The sequence below is a fragment of the Sugiyamaella lignohabitans genome, chromosome B (genome assembly GCF_001640025.1).
Source record: "Sugiyamaella lignohabitans strain CBS 10342 chromosome B, complete sequence".
Classification (NCBI taxonomy): domain Eukaryota; kingdom Fungi; phylum Ascomycota; class Dipodascomycetes; order Dipodascales; family Trichomonascaceae; genus Sugiyamaella; species Sugiyamaella lignohabitans.
Genome location: NC_031674.1, coordinates 1476303 through 1496737, shown reverse-complemented (window position 1 = coordinate 1496737; position 20435 = coordinate 1476303). Strand labels below are relative to the sequence as shown.

The window sequence follows — 20435 nt, the reverse complement described above, 5'->3', positions numbered from 1 at the left end:
TGCAGCTGCTAATTGTTTGTACTATTTTTCACACCTGCCTCTTTTGGAGTTTGGTGTTTTAACCTGTTTTTTGGTTTTATTATTTTTTTGAATTATTGAATTAGCCACTGATTTGGTTACTTCGATCGGTTCTTGATTCTTGGTTCTAGATTCGATTGATTGAGTGATTCCGATTACTCTTGATCCATTTGATTGGTTCGTGATTTGATTGATTGACTGATTGATTGATTCAACTGTCGATTATTTATTACTGATTGATCGGTGTTATATTATTCAGCATTGAAACTTAAATATCCCCACTAGTACTACCCAACTACCCATCACCACTAATCTCGATTAGTTTCACTGTTAATTATTACTAGTCACAATGAGATCCGCTAGACTATTTATCGCCCTGGGTGCGGTATTCACATTCCTGTTTGTGTTTGCAGTACGAAACACTGATTCCGACACGTTTAAACGATTCACAACGACGCCAGTTGAAGAAGAAACTACAACTGAAGAAGGTGAATCGTATGAACAAGATCCCTATGTACCAGGTATGACGCCTGAATTGAACTCCAAACTACAAAAATACAAGCGAGCCAATGCTACTTTTGTCACTTTGGCGCGAAACGAGGATCTCGAGCACCTGTTGCCCAGTATCCGATCTATTCAAGACAGATTCAACTCGAGATACCACTACGACTGGGTATTCCTCAACAACAAGGAGTTCTCTGACGAGTTCAAGATTCTTACCAGCCGTCTTATTACCGGAGAAGCCAAGTACGGTCTTATTAATGAGAGTCACTGGAGTTATCCTGACTGGATTGACCAGAAAAAGGCCGCCGAGACAAGAAAGCAGATGAAGGCTGATGATATCATCTACGGAGATAACGAGCAGTACAGACACATGTGTCGATTTGAGAGCGGATTCTTCTTCCACCACCCACTGATGCAACAGTACCGATACTACTGGCGTGTCGAGCCCGAGACTAACTTATACTGTGATATCAACTACGACGTGTTCAAGTTCATGAAGGACAACGACAAGAAGTATGGCTGGACCATTTCCATCACCGAGTTCGAGGCCACCATCAAGACCCTGTGGAAGACCACCAAAGATTTCCTCAGCCAGTACCCCGAAGCTCTTCACGAGAACCGACTTGAGAAGTTTGTGTCGTTCAACAACCTCGACACGTACAGTCTGTGTCACTTCTGGAGCAATTTCGAGATCGCCGACATGGAATTCTGGCGTGGCGAGACCTACTCTAAGTACTTTGAGCACCTCGACAAGGCCGGTGGGTTCTTCTATGAGCGATGGGGCGATGCGCCCGTCCACTCTATCGCTGCCTCGCTCTTCCTTGACAAAGATGATATCCACTATTTCGATGATATCGGATACCGACACCCACCTTTCTACCACTGTCCGGCCGACCAGAGCCAAAAGGGACTCAGCTGTGCCTGTATGCCCGAAAAGACCTTCGACTGGCACGGATCCAGCTGTCTCCGCGACTACCTCCGCGCCAAAGACATCAAATTCGACGAAGAGTATAATAAAAAGAAGACAACTTAGGTTGTCTGTTTCCCCATAAACCCATCCTGTCCTGCCTCCGGCGGCCGGGCTCTGCCCGGACCCGTTGTGCTTCGCTTCGCGAAGCTGCTGAGACCGTCGACGGCCGACTCGAGCGAAGCGAGAGGAGCCACGGGGTCTGGGGCAGAGCCCCAGCCGCCGGAAGCACGGTCACCAGAGTTGTTTCAGTAATCATTACACGGAATCAGGACCGTGATATAGAACCCAGAGAAGGGTAGGTAATAAATAAAGACGGTGGAGTTAGACCATGACCAGTTTGTCGACGATGGCGTCGAGCTGGGTGGTGTCGCAGCTGGAGCTGAGGGTCTGGATCATGTCGCAGCTCATGCGTTTGTAGTCGAAGACGACTTTTCGGGCGTAGTCGAAGCTTTTGGTGGTGTCTCGCATGTACGCGACAGCGTATTCTTTCAGCGACACGTCGGTGGTGCGTTGTTTGAGAATGTCTGGTCAGTTGTTAGTATCCTGTGGTCAGAGAGAGACAAGAGGAGGAGGAGGAGGATAGAGAGAGGAGGACATACTGATTATTTCTTTGTTGGAGGTGTCAGCACGAATGCTGTGGAGGATAGGAAACGAGAACTTGCCCTCGGTGATATCTTCACAGAAGCCCTTGTTTTTGGAGTAGCTGTCGGACTGCAGGTTGAGAAAGTCGTCCTGGACCTGGTACAGCACGCCCATAAGGTTTGCGAGCGGCACGAGATCACTGTTACCATGTTAGAACTGGACATTTGTCAACTGGATTGCAATGCACTTACATATCAACAGGGCTCACTGACTGCATCAGTCTGACGGCCAGACGGTACAGCCCGCCGGTTTCTGGTGGACTCTGTTAGTTTTTTGGGCTCGTGGGGTGGGTGGTGTGCCTCCATACGTACTGTTCATGACCATCTGAATGTACTCCTCCTCAGTAGGACACTTGTAAGTCTCTCGCCAGAAGAGGTCGAGACCCTGGCCACGATGGAGGTTCTTCATCTCCTCTGAACGGTGTTAGTATCTGCGACATCTGATAGATTGCAGACAGGATCCAGAACCATTAAAGAGATGGTTTGGTTCAAGTGACCAGATCAGCACTTACCGACATAGATCTTGATACTTTGATCTGAGTCCAGTTTGTACACCTCCTGGAGAGCCACAAACATAATGTAATTGGCCGAGTTGATTGTTTGAGCGGTCCCGAAAATCGAGTGTGCCACTGGCAGACCTCGCCGGAGCGTGGCATTGTCCTCGACATCGTCGATCAACAGCGATGCGGTGTGAAGCATTTCAATCACTTTCGAGATGATTTCCAGTTTGTCTGCCGGAACTTTCAGAACTGAGTTAAACGCAGCTATCATTCTAGGACGAATGTCCTTTCCAGGGACCTTTTTCAGATATGAATAAGGTCCACAGATGATCTAAAATCCGTCGTTAGCACCATTGCCACATAGCATCGTCGTCGGTCAGGACTTACCTTCTCGTTTTCATCAGACCAATCTCCAAGTTTCATTGTGAATTAAGCAACAAGAACAAACGAGGAAAGAGGCACCAAGCACGAACCACTGTGTTTGTTTACTTTACTATACAGTCTAGCAGTCCAGATCACTCACTCGACATCCGCCATCTGGTCCTAAATTTGGGGCAATTATCGACGTTTATTAAACATGCAAGTCGCCCCCTGAATAGGTTGCACTCGGTAGTAAACCCGTACCCTCGAAATAACATCAGATGACAGGGTCAGCTCCGGAATCCAATCGATTTTAATCAGTAAACTTTTGTTTCTGTCAGATTTGGGGCGAGGGGGTTTGCCTCCGGCGGCTGGGGCTCCGCCCCAGACCCTGGTTGCTCCTCTCGCTGCGCTCGAGTCGTTTCGTCGGGGTCTCAGTCATGTCCTTTCAGAGCTCACTAATCACAGTGGCTGTTCGTCCTTCTCCAATATAAAATAAATTATATGAAGTAATTGCTGTAATTGAGAAGGTTATTTTCATACTTGAATGAAAAACATCTAGAAGCAATTTAAGATGCATCAGAGAGAAATAGAGCCAACAACCCAGAAACTAAAACTCGAATCCATTTCTAATGCAGTCTTCTTTGAACCTCATCAGGTCTAGCTAAGTTTGTTTTTGGCTACTGAGTTGGTTGGAATAATTGATATTCTGTTAATGTCTAATGTTCTGATTGCTTGGTATTTTCAGTATGGCTCCAATTGCTATTGTATGGGTCGTTATTTATTTAATTGAACACCTGTTTATTTTTTTATTTATAACTTTCCAGCTGGACCTGCACGCTCCCACTATGTCGTCAAATAATATCTGATCTGACCCCTTGATAATTCAATTAATGGTGAGAATATTAATACTGTAGACAGCATCACACGTCTCAATTGTGGCCTAATGGTGAAATATTGCCGATTATACTCTCTCAAGAGGAGGTGCCACGGTTCTATGTGCCATAAGACGGTGTAGTCAAGCACAGTAGACTGTTCACTCGAGATGAAGAGAATGTGCCATGAAAAAGTAGAAATGTAACTCGCAGTCCTTCTGTTGGTTATACAGCAGTTGAATGCTTCTAAATAATATTGTATCATCTCACTGAAGAGACAATACTACTGACCACCACCGTCTGCTTCTTGCAGAGGACTCTCTGGATGCGAGCATGACATATGAGATGAGCCAGAGCAGAGCTTCCCAAGTTTCGACAGGACATACTAGCAAGAAGAATAAAATATTTCAAGTAAAGGAAAAGAAACTTAGGTCTTTTAAAACCAGTTATAATTATAAATCTGAGAACTCGACACAAAACCACTGGCAACCACTCTCAGCACAGAGACCCTGATTTGCGTCAAAATCTGTCAGAGAATTTTTGAGGAGACTGCTGCCTCCGGCGACTGGGGCGCTGCCCCAGACCTCGTAGCTCCTGCTTCGCAGGAGATAACTGGGGACCCCGACGAAACGACTCGAGCGAAGCGAGAGGAGCAACCAGGGTCTGGGGCGGAGCCCCAGCCGCCGGAGGCAGCACCCCACCCCAGTAAAGACCCCGGTAAGAAGATGTCACCTCCCGGTAGTGCGATAGCACCGATTCATGCATGGTGGTGATGTAGCAGCATGAGACAGATACTGGTTATTATAAATTGATTAATACTGCTAACAATAGCAATTACAGCAGCGCAGGCGCCCTATATTTATTATTATCATGGAAAGACTACCACTGGAATGGTTTTTAGAGGTCCCTATAGTGACTCGGGTATGGACGAGCTCAATTGTGGTGACGGCGGTTCTTGAACAATGTGGCGTGGTGCCGCTTTATAAGCTTCCCTACAACTATCGCATGGTTGTCGAGAACAACGAGTACTGGCGTTTGTTCACATCGTTCATGTATTTCGGACCATTGAGTCTCAATCTCATGTTCTCTGTATTTTTCATGTCGCGGTACTCGCGAATGCTTGAGGAATCGTTCTACCGCAACAAAACCGGCCAGTACATCTGGCTCCTTCTCTTGGCCATGCTCTCTCTAGCCACAGTAGCCACGTTCATGCCCGATCTCATGTTTCTCGGCCCATATCTGTCTATCGCCATTATCTACCTATGGGCACGACGAAACCCCGACGTCCACCTGTCATTTCTCGGGCTCTTTGTCTTCTCAGCACCGTACTTCCCCTGGGTGCTCGCATTCCTGTCAGTCGTGTTCGAGCAAAGCACACTCAAAGGCCAGCTCGTAGGCATCGTTGTCGGCCACTTCATCTTCTTCTTCGAAGACATCTACCCCTCAATCAACGGCGGCAAACGACCACTCCTCCCACCCTGGGAATGGTTCACCAGCCAGCCTTCCTCCTAATACACATTTGCATTCTCTACTGGGGGTGTGCCTCCGGCGGCTGGGGCTCCGCCCCAGACCCTGGTTGCTCCTCTCGCTGCGCTCGAGTCGTTGCGTCGACGGTCCCAGCCAAAACTCCTGCGAAGCAGGAGCAACCAGGGTCTGGGGCGGAGCCCCAGCCGCCGGAGGCAGCACCCCCTCTCCCCAAAACTGACTTGACGGAGCGAAAGGAGCCACGGGTCTGGGGCAGAGCCCCAGCCGCCGGAGGCAGCAGCAGCGCTCCAAGAAAAAGGTCGTCATCATGTATTTCGTCTCGTTTTCTCGTCAAAAGATGTTTATAGTGGGACCCAGGAACTCGAGCGGGTCGTAGCTGGGGATCTCGCTCTCATCGGGTTCTGGTGTCAGGTACGACTCGAGTGATAGAACCAGGTCGGGTGAGTACATACTCAGGTTGTTCAGCTCGGTCGAGGCCGTATCGTCGCCCATGAGCGTGAGTGAGGCAGTCATGGGCGATTGGTCGGTATCGCTGACTCCGCCAAGTGACTGGCTTTCTTCGTGCTCCGAACTGTTCTCCCATAGCGGAATCGCTTCGGTATCGGCCGTGGTGTTCCAGATATCAGACGCACTGGCTACCGACGATAGCATCACATTAGCCCCCTTTTTCGACATTTTTAATGCCGAAGCTGCGGCAGCAGCAGCTGCCGGTGCTACTGATGCCAAAACAGAAGCCAGTGGTTTAACTGTGGAGGTAGAATTGCCCGTACTGATGCTCGTGGTGGAGCTGGTGGCAGTAGTGGATATGCTGGCAGGTCCGGCAGTTGAAGACGGGGTATCTACATTTGTGTTATTACTGGCGTTGTTGCTGGCGAGGGCAGAGGTGATGATATTACTGCTGGAGATGCTGGAGATGCTGGCGTTGTGAAGTGAGGATGATGAGGTGGTGGTGGGGTTATTAACAGCAGTGGATGTTTGTAAAGAACCGACTGTGAATGCCGTTGGCGAAGGTTCTCTAGTAAGAGATGCCGGGTCGGTAGTAGTATTTACCGGAGATGTCCGAACAGATTGGGTCGTTGAGGATTGGGGTTCATGCTTAATTGAAATCAGACTGGGCGTCACTGACGTGGGAGATGGCGTGGTTGATGCCGCTGCTGCTGCGGCCTGGCTGGTTGTGGATGCTAATAACGTGGCCAGTCCGGATGCTCCGGTCGACGGGCTCTTTCTGCGTTTGGAAATTAAACTCGACGGCGAAATCGTTGACGGAAGTTGCGCGGAAATGCCTCCTACTGACGCAGCCTCGCCAGTTGCGCTCTTGGTCCGCCGTTTTGAAGTGCCACTCGGTTTCTTATCTGTAGTCCTGTTAGTTCTTGGTTCGGGATGTGCCTCCGGCGGCTGGGGCTCCGCCCCAGACCCTGGTTGCTCCTGCTTCGCAGGAGAGCCGTGTCGTTTCTGGTCGACTGGGAGGGAGATTGCTGACTCGGGTAGCCCGGGTACAAAAAGCCGGCACAGGAAATATCAGGGGTAATGGCGCGGCTGGATGTGTGGGTGATAGGGTAAGGAGAGAGTCACCGTGAAATTCAAAAGGGGAATGCAAGAATGGGCACGGACAGAACCGGTTGGGACTTTCGATCGACTCGGCCTCTGCTCTTGCCGGCACGATGGGACCGGCTCGTTAGTCTAATAAAGACCGACCGGCTCTAACCACTTCGAGGAACAACAGGGTGAAAACGTGGGGGCCTGAAATTTTGCTTCCATGCCTGCGGAAAAATTGTCATGCAGGTGTGCAATATTAGACTTTACAAGCTTTACTGTCAAACCGCTTGTAAATTGACGCTCTCTTGCTCAACCCAATTGCTCGGATATTAAAAATATCGTCTGCTGTTTATTGGAATTTCATAATTCCATTGTCGTATTCATCCTGTAAACCCAATAAAAAACAAATAATCCAATAAATTCCAAGTTGTAATAGTAAACCCAATGCCCATCTGTTGTATACCTTCCCCTTCGTGTTCCCCTTTCGTCTTTCCCTTCCGTGTCCATCTTCCGCGTCCATCTTCCCAGTTCCTCTTCCGTGTTGCTCTCCGAATCCTGCCCGAGAGTCCCCGAGTGATGTCCTTATTCTTTCCAAAAAGTCCTGTTTCACCCCCTGATCTTCTGATCCCACCACCTCCTAGGTAACTTCATATACTCACCTTTTGAAACTGATTTCCGGCCCTTTCTGGTGGTTGGTAATACAGCATCAGCACGATGACGGGTGCTAATAGTGATTTCCGATGTCGAGCTCCAGCCTGTTGGTGCACTGGCACTACATGGTTTCGGCAGTAATGGTCGAAACGCTGGTCTTATAGGTACAAAAGCTGGTTTCGTCACGGCTGGTTTGGCTGTGATAGCTGATGTTGTTGCAACTGCTGTGGTATTAGGCCCACCACGAATACCTGGCGGGTTGTTGTGGGCGCTAGCATTAGCAACGGATGTAGTAGAGCCTGCACCACCAGATCCAACTGCTACACCTAAAGGTCCAGCTCCAGGTCCACTATTCTGCTTACGTTGTTGTTGTTGTTGATGTTGTTGTTGTGTCTGCTGTTCTCTTCCCTCTAATGAACTTGACCCAATTGATGTCGAGGCTGTCAGTGACGATGGTTGCACTGAAGCCATAGTGTAGCTGCTGTGTATTTGATTGTTGTTATAAAAATTCCGTAGATTGTGGTGACATATAATCTAGCCAATCTGTAGTATATTTGACGTTATTGTACCGTATTCTATTGGTTTGTTTGTTTGATAGCAATTTGATTGAAGCGAGGGTGAATTCGAAATGTTGTCTGTCTAGGTCGAGAAACTCCAGTCGTCTTTCTATTTGCTGTGAAATAAATATCGTTTTATTAGTGTGCCGTGTTAATGAGCTGATAAAATTGATGACGAGCAGATGCTGATTAGCTTGTTCGTTATACTCAGTTCACACTGTTAAACAGTTTTCGTTGTGAACTATGCTATGTGTTCTAAGATACTGGTATCAAGGCGTGCACTCAGTTTTTCAACTGTACTGTTCCGTATGCTGTTGTGTATACTATTCTGTATCAGTGTGTGCCGGCAAAGTCAAACTCAAAGTCAAAACCAAAATTCAATGTCGATATCCACAAAAGTCCAGAAAGACAATAGACAATCGTAAATAAAAAAAAAACGTGCTGATTCACTGTCAATTGTATTCAATTCCAACGTGCACTTCCCAAATCGTACCAGAAGGATTTAGGTCCGTGGTCAACACACAATGTTACCCACACAAAGGTACTACTACTAGGTGAAAAAAAATAAAAGAAAATAACAAGAAAAAAAAAACGAACACAATGAACAATAAAAAAAAATAAAATAAAAATCAACCGAAATCAAGATCCAATTCTCATCAAATCCTCTATAATACACACCACTGAACAATGGCTAATGATATTTACAAAATAGTGGTCTTGGTATAGAGTTAAAAATTTCCCATATAATTTCCGGCGTTCAGTGCGTGTAAATTGAGTGTGTGTGACAATCGTCGGTATAAAAATTCGGCCTTGTAACTCCGACCAGAAATATGAATATTCAGAAAACAGTGAAAATAAACAATCAGTCTTGTTAAAGAACAAACCAAATCAATGTCGATTTTTTAAAAATAATAATAACCAAAAAAAAATTTCGTTAATATAACCACATAAACAATCAAACAGTAGTTATACAAGTAAGAAAAAAAAATTATAACCAAAGTCGCAACTGACCGTTAATATACATTACAGAATGTCCATCACACACATCTACTGCCGATACAGGCACAAAATTCTCACGGATGCTACTCGCAGCTGGTTGTGTGTCAGATGGCGAGGGTTGTGCGAGAAATCCCGGGTGCCGGTGCCGGTGGATGATGTTATTTAACTTGTAACCAGCAGCACCCCTGGCCGTCTGGCTGCTCTTCGCATGGGGGCTAGGAGCTGAAGGTTGCTGCAAGCCTAACACTATTCTGCGGTATTCAGTTATGCAACTGTGCATTTACCACGCTCCCGTTTGGCTAGCCGTTAGGCCCGACTGGCACGAAAAAGGCCCTATCTTCACCCGGGCCTGAGGGAAGAACAGGTTAGGGGTTAATCCGATGCCCGACTTCAGCATGTCACCGGAGCGAACCGGGCAGAACGCCACAGGCGGTAGAAAGGATATGCGGTGTTCTGCATGCGCGCTGCATATTGTTGCATATCCCCATGTCCACCAACTGTTAACTTTATTTTCCAACATGTAAACTAATGTTCAAACCCACTCCCCGTTTTCCCGCCAATAGACTCTAAACCCAATCCGCCAGTCTGACTCAGTCTTGTCGTGGCCAATGTTTCGGTTATTTTGGCCTCCTGACCCACTACGGGAGGGGCTTTGCCTCCGGCGGCTGGGGCTCTGCCCCAGACCCTGGTTGCTCCTCTCGCTGCGCTCGAGTCGTTTCGTCGGCGGTCGTGGCAGTCTCCTGCGAAGCAGGAGCAACCAGGGTCTGGGGCGGAGCCCCAGCCGCCGGAGGCACAGGTTCCCCCCAGGAGACTACGTCAGGGGGGAGTTGCTTTTTCGGCGGGGGCCGTATCGGCGTATTCTTATATGGGGAGGGGCCGGAGTGATGCCGGGACTGGGGATTCAGGGGGAATGCTTGGAGAGGAAGTGCGGGTGAGATGGACCCGTCGGGGGACTCGCGTTGCGGGACGGGGTCCAGCCGGTGGTGGGCTGGCTGGCTGGGGACTAGGTGGTGCGACCGGATCGCGGGTTCAGGCTCCTGGTCCAACTCCACCGGCAATTGGCGCCGACAGCCGGTCTCCCGCCGGTCGCGAAAGTGAGATTGAGGCCAAAAAAACACCCCAGCAGCTGCTGCTGTTTCGTGAGACTGCCAACGAAACGACTCTAGCCAAGCGAGAGGAGCAACCAGGGTCTGGGGCGGAGCCCCAGCCGCCGGAGGCACACCCTCCCCTCCCACCGAACTGTCGGGTGCAGGAGATGCCGGCAGTCAACACTGTTCGGTCGGTTGGTGATGAAACCAGCCGGTGCTTGATTTGATTTCGGCAGACCGCTGATAGGAGATTCCGGCAGGTTAGCGGGAATTAAGGTTTGCTGGCGAGTGTCAAAATTCCCCGGAGTACCCCGTATATTATTATGAGTACGAGTATTATTAATGAGTCTAAATGTTAAATGTTAAAAGTTACAGGTTACTATTATTATTGTGATTATATTAGCATTTGGAGTCTGTTACAAACAGTGATTTATTTTTAAACCACCGGTTCCATGCACACCGCCCGTTTGGGCCCGGTGTTCCACGTCGTCGCTCGATCTTTATTTTCCAGGCTAGCCAAGTAGGGCAGGTGTCGAGCTAATCGACGCATCGCCAATCCTGGCAGTTTATCTGATCCGCTCGGGCGCATAGATACATGTCTCAGTTGCTCTTCTATAGAGTCATCGACCCCCGATTGACGCGATTGGCAACCACTGCTGCCACTGCTGCTTCGAGAATATTGGCTTACCAGGCCTGTTATCTCTGGCTGTGCTATGGCAACCGTCATCTCCGGCAGCAACACCAGAGTAGCATCTTAACGGGCCGGCATGCCTCTTCTGCTGCTGATAACACCCGCAAACAAAACAATAACAACAGTAGGCAACAGTGTCATCGGACGGAACCTGGATGCCGAAACATGCGCGTCACCACATCTTATTTATATTCGTAAATTTGATCCCCCAACCGCTCCGCGAAGCGGAGACGACGGGGTCTGGGGCAGGGCCCTAGCCGCCGGAGATCGGGCCATGCACCCCCCTCGACTTGGCGCCCCGAAAATGGGCCTCCGTCTCCTGCCAGCGCTAATCCGGCTACTTCGCTGTCTATCAGGGGTAAAGTATCGTGTCTCGGCTGCTGTCACCGCGACCGAGGTGCCTCCGGCGGCTGGGGCTCCGCCCCAGACCCTGGTTGCTCCTGCTTCGCAGGAGATGGCTGGATTCGTGGTGGGACGGGTCTGTGAGGGAGCTTGTGTGCAAATCAATTTCTCTTGTGGGAACTGCAGCAGCGGTTCGTCGTCTCATTTGGCATCTCAAGGCTCCTATTGACCATATATCATGTAGCTGTTTGAATTGTGACAACATAATCCATACTCCCGGAGGGCTGGCACCCTCTAGTAACGACTCGAGCGAAGCGAGAGGAGCTACGGGGTCTGGGGCAGAGCCCCAGCCGCCGGAGGCAGCTTGAAATGTAGTTTGTTAGTTTTGGAAAGCAGTTATTTAGAGTCTATTTTCACATCGCTAAGTAGTATGGGTTAGAAGAGTAGGATTTAGAGTTCCAGCCTGGAGCTAACTGCTTCTAGAAAGTCAGAATTAGGTTTGGCAGACAATGTAGCGAGGGAAATTCTCGTAAAAAAATGCTAATACAATGCCAGAGAATACAACCGATGCCGTTGAGTGTTCCCGTAATGATAACAGACTCGTCATACTTTAGTGTAAAGGAAAAAATAAGGTTCAACAATAGTACATTTCAATTTGTAATGTGAGCCTTGACAAAGGGCAGAGTGAAAGAAACGAGATCTATGTCGCTCCGCACAGAGTTGTAAGCGGCAGCGGTAGCTGTTCAGCACACCCTCTAAACAGAATAATATTGACAGCACTTCTGAAGTGAGTCTGAGTCTGGCATTATGTGCTACTCTTATAAAATGCCGGTCTGGAAACAAGAGGCTGTAGAATTTCTAGAAAACCATGACGAAATATTCTTTCTAGAGAGAGCATGTAGATAGATCCCATGAGTGCCCATTAAGGAACCGAGAGTCAGGTTCGGTAAAGTCTCGCGTAGTTTTTAAATTGTATCCAGTAAAAAGGACAGGCCCTCTGAGAATATGGTCTGGAGTCGGCTGCTTTACAGAAATTGTCTGTAAATAAGAGACTGTGACTTCATAGAAACTACGAGAAAAAAGCATTTTCAGAGAGAGAATGAAGTTAGACCCCATGAATGCTTCCTTAAAGGAGAGAAGGAGAACACGAGTGAAGTTTTGTGTAATTTCAAGACTGCAGTATCAGTAGTAGCTACTTGCCAACTGGGAAACCAGTCTGAGCTCTGAAACTAGTACAACTGTAAATGATACTCTAGGGAAAAGAGGGAGTGACATGTCTAGAGCGAAGAACCATTGCGCCTAGATGAAGAACGAAGAATGCAAATAGACCCCACGAAGCTTAAACTCAGAGGACGAAAGGACAGGTCTAGTTTTGGATAATTGTGAAACTGCTGTGCCCTGTAGATACCATTGATCGGGCCCAATGTTCTTGTCCCAAAGATCCGCCTGGAGTCGAGAGACAGTAAAATTTCTGGAAACTACGATGAAGTCTTATTTCCAATGAGATAATGCAGATATATCCCATGAATGCTCAGTTAAGAGACAGAAGGGTGGGTCCAATGAACTCTCGTGGCTGAATTGTATGCAGTAGTAAGCACATCAATTGTGAGTATAATTAAACCTATCTGGGGTCTGGAACGAGGAGCTACTGTAATGGATTAGTCTGGGTACAAGAGGCTGTGGAAGATCTTGAGCTATTGTTTGGAGAGAGTGCATCTAGATAGATCTCATGAATGCTCAATTAAAGGACAGAAGGAGACTACTGTAATTTAAATTGTGTCCTGTAGTAAGTACCCGTATATTGAGCTACATTTAGTGAGGAGAAGGCTGAAAAAAATCCAGGAGCACTATGGTGAGATCACATGGTCGGTAGAGTTTTTTGCCAGTGCCAGCTGACATGAGAACCAGTTGAATGTTTTCTTTCGATGACTAAGCTAGTATACAAGTGCCATTCTTTGAAGGTAGATTCTCAGTTATAGCATGGCCGAAGCAAACTCTTGACTGGTAAAATCAAATTATTTTCAGCTATTTTCGTCTCTCTGGCTGATTAGTTAATGAGTCATGAAGGTTACACGACAGAAATCGTAAATATAATATTAACGTAGGAAAAAGCCAGAGTTAAGCGAGACTAAAATAACAGAGAATTGACAAATTAAATACAACGAAGCAACTGTTTCAAAATAAAATGCTGTATATACACACAAAAGAGTACGATCAACCCCGGGAAATCAGGGACCCCCAGCCGCCGGAGGCCAAACCGACCACTTCAATAGCACCAGAACCGATCAATTAGAACTGTTTACAACCTGGTGCACGGCTTTGAGGACGTCCGAGTGGATCGCGGCGCTGGCGGCAATGACACCCTTATTATCGCGAAGAGTGCGACCGACACCGAAATCAAGCTCTTTACCGAACATATCAGTGACACGGCCACCGGCCTCGTGAACAAGAACGTTTCCAGCAGCATGGTCCCAGATCTTCTCCTGATAAGTGCTGGATACAGGCAAACGGAGGTAGATATCACCGTCGCCACGAGCAATACTGCAGTATTTGGCTTGCGAGTCCATACGGACAGGCGGTTTCGTGATTCCTAAAGCACTGGCAATAGCAGCTTGAGTATCATGAGCACTGTGGCCCGATTCAACAGATTCGCAGAAAGTGGCATTGGCCGTCGAAGTAATGGCATTGAAATGGATCTGTTTAGTATTGGATTCAGTAGCAGCACTAAACAGAGGACTAACAAAAGCACCCTCACCTCTAACAGCAGTAAACAAAGCCCCATTACCCTCGCTACCACTCTCACCAGCCACTTCACCAGCAGCAGGAGCAGACGATTGACCGACTTGTAATGGCAGATTAGGACATCCTATAACACCGACCTGGACTTTTCCATCAACCATCAGAGCCAAACAAACTGCGTACTGGCCTCTACGAAGGAACCCCTTTGTCCCGTCAATGGGATCTAAAGCCCAAATACGGCCACTATTTCCACCCTCGGAATTGCCGTGGTCAATCGCATCAATCATCTCGTCCGCCGACTTCAATTGTCCGATCTCGCTAGCAAACGAATCATTACTAGCATCCTGAACCAATTTCCAGACATTCTCACGAAGCCCGGCATCGGCTCTCAATTTGGCACCATCCTCTTCACCGACAACCTCATCCTTAGGAAACGCATGTCGAATAGCACTAATAATAATGGCCTGGGCCCCGAAATCGGCCACTGTCACGGGACTGTCATCCGACTTCGTAATCGAGCTCAAACTGTTCCTGGCCGCAACCGCCGCCGTCAACCGCGACGCTCTCTGCACCGCCAGTTGTGCAATTCTCTTCTCCACACTAAACAAACCCATCTTCTTCTTCACTCTCACTCACTAACTTCGGGTTTCTCTTCACTTCATGACGCATCTCGAGGGTCACTGCACAGCCGTGTCTGTGGGGGTGAGAGTCTGCCTCCGGCGGCTGGGGCTCCGCCCCAGACCCTGGTTGCTCCTCTCGCTTCGCTCGAGTCGGGCGTCGGGAGTCCCATAATGAGTGGTCCGAGGGGTGCTTTCTAGGGGTAAAAACTCCCAACTCCACGCTGGCCCTACCCCCTGGACGCCCGCTACAGGGCCAATTTCGTTACTTCAGCAGCTGCAGGTCGGCGACGCAGGGTCCAGGGTATCTGCAGGGGGTTGGGGGTCTGTCTCGGGCGGCCGGGGCTCAGCTCCAGACCTTGGTTGCTCCTGCTTCGCAGGAGAGGGTGGGGTAGGACCGACTCGAGCGCAGAGAGAGGGGCAGCCAGTGTCTGGGGCGGCCCCAGCCGCCGGAGGCAAGCCCGACCCCCAAACGGAGTTTAATTTTAGAGAAACAGAGCTGCAGCTCGTGTTTAGAGTTTGGGGATCGGGGCTCGTATTGCAACTGGGTTTCAACAGCCAGCCGAGATTGGCTCGAGAAGAGGGTGTATGGACGGGCGGTGTGTAATTTTGTGTGAGGGTCGCGGGGTGGTGATCGGCGATGGGGGTGCATTATCTTTTGTCAATCGCTGCTGCAGGAGATGAGTATATAAACCGGGGGAACCGCTTTGGGTGGTTCATGGAGGTTCGGTTGTAATTCTACCACCACCAGCATAGTCACATTTAGTTTGTTGTGACAAAACTTTTGGGTTTTTTTGCCGCTGAAATCGCAGCAGGACATTCGTACTAACAACAGCAGCAGCAGCAGCGGCAGCAGCAGCAGAAAAAGTCGAGTCCGCTGACCACAGCCGACGGAATAAAAAAAGTTTATTATCGCTGTCGTCGGCCTTGCGACGCAAGGACCCGCCCAGTCTGATACGGCCCATTCAATACCAGCGTGTCTCAGAACCAGCCACCAGGCCCATAAATAGGCGACTGGGAAGTCCACACGCCCACCGACTGACTCACCACTCCCAGAACCACCTCTTGAACAAACTTCTTCTTCTTCTTCTTCTTCTTCTTCTTCTTCTTCATTCACCATCCACAACAACCTCCCTGTGGCCTCTGACCAACCGACCCATCTACCGCTAATCACCCGTAGCAGCACCACCGCAACCCGACAATAACACACCCTGCACTACAACCCCATTCTACGGTAAGTTGAAACGCGAAAGCCACCCCCCATTCGTCGCCTGCCTCACCTCCTCGGCCCCAACCCCCCTTTGTTTTCACTCCCCCACGCCCGACTCGAGCGAAGCGAGAGGAGCAACCCGGGTCTGGGGCGGAGCCCCAGCCGCCGGAGGCAGTACGGGGCCGGGGTCGTGCCTCCGGCGGCAGGGGCTCCGCCCCAGACCCGGGTTGCTCCTCTCGCTTCGCTCGAGTCGGGCGTCGGGAGAATGGCCCCTGTGGGACGTGAGACTAACGATCGGAGCAGGGATAGGAAAACAAGTCCGGAATCGAGCGGTTTGTGGCCCCTGGATCTCCGTGAAAGCATCTCCAGCAACCCGGCCTGGTAAGGATCTCTGCGTTTTATCCGCACATCGGATCTCCCAACCGCCTTAGCCAGATCGCGGCCGGCTTCAACCTCCGGCTGAGATCGAGCAGCAGCAGCAGCAACAGGAGCAGTACCGGTCGGTGATTGTCCCAACAGTAGTAGCCCGTGTGACTAGCGTGGAGGCTGCCAGCGAGCCCACTGCCCGCCAACCTGCGTTCCACCCTGCGTGAAAAAAGAGCGGCAGCTGAAAAAAAAAAGTAGCAGGGGGCCTGCCTGATTTGTTCCGTGTGTGTGTATATCAGCTGGCAAGCAGCAGCAGCAGCAGCAGCAGCAGAAAACAGCGGCAGCATAATTTCTCAGACGAGGACGACGACTGCTAAATCGACCGGCGTCACCCACCTGAGCGCCAACAAACCACGCGCTTTGCATTTGCCAACTTCACCACCCACCGACCCCTGTTCTCTAACGGCCCATTGAGCTGCTCGCGACCCGACCAATTGCACCCAAATCTAACTCCCCCAGTAGCCCACTGCCACCGTGTACCCCCTGCGACCCAACAACAGCAACACAAACTGCCACTCTCGACCGCCAGTAACCAGCCAGCCGGGTCGTGCTAACCGCAACAAAAATGATAAAAGTGAGTTGTTCGTGCCTCCGGCGGCTGGGGCTCCGCCCCAGACCCTGGTTGCTCCTCTCGCTTCGCTCGAGTCGTTGCGTCAGGATCCCTTCCCAGCGTCTAAACTCTCCTGCGAAGCAGGAGCAACCAGGGTCTGGGGCAGAGCCCCAGCCGCCGGAGGCAGACCCCCCTCCCCCGTGTACTAACGCGTGATCCAGGGCATTCGCCGGTCTCTGAAGGGAGAAAAGCGCACGTCGAGCTCGTCAACGAGCCAAGGTCCATTACACTCGCACACGTCGCTGCCCGCAAAGTCCAAACTGGCCACGACGCCGCCGAAGAAGATTATTCGTGCCATCTACGATTATAACGCCCAGGGCCCTGGCGAGTTGAGTTTTGCCAAGGGCGACTTTTTATACGTGGTTGGAAGCGAGAATGCTACCGATTGGTATGAAGCGTGTGATCCTCCGTCGAATATGCACGGAATGGTTCCTGTGACGTACTTTGAGGTCGTCTCGCGTCAGGAGAGTATTCATACGATCCCTATTGGCGGTGATATGAGCGGTGCCAGTGGTGCCGCTAGTACTTTGACCGCTACTACTAATACTAGCGCCACTCAGGTCTCGTCTCCAGAATCGGCTGCTTCAAAACAGCGCATTTCTCGTCAGAGTAATAACTCGTCGTCGGTTTCGTCTAATCGATCTCCTTTGTATGGCATTGTTTTGTACGATTTCAAGGCTGAACGACCCGACGAGTTACAGGCCAATAGTGGAGAATCTATTATCGTCATTGCTCAGTCGAATCAAGAATGGTTTGTAGCTAAGCCCATTGGTCGACTGGGTGGACCGGGCCTTATTCCTATTTCTTATGTCCAGATTCGTGAAGTGGGTTCTGATAAACCGGTTGAAGATGTCCAAGCAGCCATTCGTGCTGCTGGAGTACCTAAAGTCGAGGAATGGAAGAGAATGGCGGCTGAATATAAAGCCAGTAGTATTCCACTAGGAAAATTCGACGATGATAATGCTGCCAGTGCAGCAGTTTCTCGTCAATTGAAAGCAATGAGTTTACAACGAGAACGTCATAGATCTACTAATACTACTGGCTCATCCACTGATGAGTACGGTGGAAATGCCATGGTTGCTAGTAATAATAACGGCAATGGCGGTGTTTCTGGTACTGGACCAGGCAGTATTAGTGGATTATCTGGATCGGGTGCTAATGGTATTAATAGCGGAGTATCAACTCCTATTAATGGAGTACCAGCAAGAAATAGCTCGACTCCTTATCATGTTGTAAACGCATCGGTCGATAGATATGCGTTTGACGGAGGCAGGTACTGGTACCTTGTAGTTGCCGAATTGAGCAATGGTAAGTTTCGCAATCTATGCAGATACTACCAGGATTTCTACGATTTCCAGATCAAACTGCTTGATGAGTTTCCTGACGAGGCTGGTCGAACTGGTAAGCAACGAACTCTGCCGTTTATGCCTGGTCCTTTGACCTATGTCAATGACTCGATTTCCAGTCAACGACGGGCAAATCTCGACGACTATGTTCGCAATCTCGTCATGATGCCGGGTTATGTCTCGCGAAGTCCAATAGTTCAACAACTATTTGCTCTTCGTACTGGCGATGTCGAGACTCCTTATAAAACCAATATCATGCCTCAACCTCCTTCGAGAGAATCAGGTCATGATACTGTCTATGACTCTAGTCAGTACGATGCAAACGGTGTCAATGGCGGTTCATCAGCAGGACCTGCTTCTGCTGCTGCTGGAGCTGGCGCTGGTAGTGCTGGTCTGAGAAACTCGAGTCTGCGAAATTCAGAGCTGTCGAACTCGACTCACGGCCATGAACGATCCATTGTCAACTCATATGCCGGCTCTGTCTCGTCACAAGACCAGTATTCACAAGACACTGATTCACAACTTCCACATCTACAATCTCAACACTCTCAACAACACCTACAACACCAACAACAATACTCACAATCCTCACAACAACAACCACAGCTCCAGCATCAAGACCATTCTCAGCTGCAACAACAGTACCAACAAAGCTCCATGTCCCATAACCCATCACAATCTCAGTCCTCGCAGTCGTCTATGTCGGCGCCATTATCTCCTCTTGAACCTGTAGGACCTCGATCACACTCACGAATGGCTTCCGAATCAACTGTAACTGGTACTCACAGATCCCACCAACGTCAGCAATCATCTGCTGCTGGAGCTGGGTTTATCAATAGCAATTCAGCTGGAGGTGACGATACAATTGTGCTTGAACGAGACGAGCATCCCGATGAAAACGATTCATCTTTCGGACCCTCGTCATCGTCTGTAGTGACCGAAACACCTGCCGAGGTCACATCCATCAAAGTCAAGGTGTTCTACCAGGACGACCTTATCGCCATTAAACTGCCATCGAACATCACCTTCGCATCCCTCCACGAGCGCATCAGCCAGCGTCTCGGACTCGACAACCCCACCCTCATGTACAAAGACGCCGATGACGAGCTCAACGAAATCGCCGACGACGACGAGTTCCACACTGCCTTAGGAAACAAAACCAAACTCGTCCTCTACGCGCGATAAAGACACTTATCCCCCCGTACCGTACCCACACGAGACACTAGCGGACCCTCTCGTCTGCTCTTCTGATGATCTGAACTGGCCATATACGATTTACGACTCCTATGAACTGAATATCTACTGTTGCTACGCTAATCTCCCTTCTTCCCTCCCCCTCTCCCATGTACTTTTACTGCCACATAGCACGCTAACAGGACCCTCTAACCACGTCTTCGGAGACGGGCTGCCTCCGGCGGCTGGGGCTCTGCCCCAGACCCCGTGGCTCCTGCTTCGCAGGAGAACTCGACCCTCGTTGACGAAATGTCTTCATTGACTGAAGAATTTTCATTTTAAGATGTAACAGGTATCAAATCAAAGAAGCGAAAACTGGAGAATGCAAGAGAGGAAAAGGGAAGAGAATGAGCCTTTTCTCAAATCATCTGTTAGAGGAAATGCATCTACAAATCGGATCACGTATCTTGTGATAAGGAAGAATGGAAAGTCGAGACTGTTACGAAGAGATTCGTGGTCGTTGCTTCGAGGAAAATTCTGTCGTGATGCTCCAAGACCAGAGTTCCCAGATTCGTCACTCGATTCAGGTCGTCAAGGACTTGGGAAGTGTCTCCATCAACTGAAAAATGTCATTTGTAGTGCTCACGATATAAGATTAAGTACGAAAGAACTAGAAGAGTCAAGAGTGAAGACCCATACACTTCTATAGTTACAGAATTGGAGAAATAGAGAAGAGAAAGAGCTTTTTCGCAAAGCATCTTCCAATGTTGAGATATCTGTAAGATATATTGGTTCTTTTCGTGATTAGGAGAAAGAAGAGATGGGAAACAAGTGCCCGAATTTGTGGTTCCTGGTTTGCAAGAGACTTGGGTTGTGATCCCTGAAGGAGTCCAGTTCTCGACGCTCCGACTCGAGCGAAGCGAGAGGAGCAGTGGGGTCTGGGGCGAAGCCCCAGCCGCCGGAGGCATCTCCCCGTCCCCTAGAAATGACTCGTGCAAAGCGAGAGGAGCAACCAGGGTCTGGGGCGGAGCCCCGGCCCTCGGAGGCATGTCCCCTGAATCGTGGGGGTTTGAGAAAGAAAATACTGATTACGATTA

General features: G+C 49.5%; 3 protein-coding genes across 3 annotated transcripts; 2 read left to right on the top strand and 1 right to left on the bottom strand.

Moving 5' to 3' along the window:
* Positions 1 to 367: 367 nt before the first annotated feature.
* Positions 368 to 1555, top strand: KTR1 (alpha-1,2-mannosyltransferase KTR1; the record flags this gene model as incomplete). Its single annotated transcript, XM_018879429.1, has 1 exon — positions 368 to 1555. The coding sequence occupies one exon, from the start codon at positions 368 to 370 to the stop codon at positions 1553 to 1555; it is 1188 nt and encodes a 395-aa protein (XP_018737347.1).
* Positions 1556 to 13502: 11947 nt separating this feature from the next.
* MET22 (Met22p) lies at positions 13503 to 14570 on the bottom strand (the record flags this gene model as incomplete). Its single annotated transcript, XM_018879428.1, has 1 exon — positions 13503 to 14570. The coding sequence occupies one exon, from the start codon at positions 14568 to 14570 to the stop codon at positions 13503 to 13505; it is 1068 nt and encodes a 355-aa protein (XP_018737346.1).
* A 2674-nt stretch (positions 14571 to 17244) lies between these two features.
* BEM1 (phosphatidylinositol-3-phosphate-binding protein BEM1) lies at positions 17245 to 19350 on the top strand (the record flags this gene model as incomplete). Its single annotated transcript, XM_018879427.1, has 1 exon — positions 17245 to 19350. One exon carries the CDS (start codon positions 17245 to 17247, stop codon positions 19348 to 19350), a length of 2106 nt encoding a protein of 701 aa, XP_018737345.1.
* Between the last annotated feature and the right edge of the window lie 1085 nt (positions 19351 to 20435).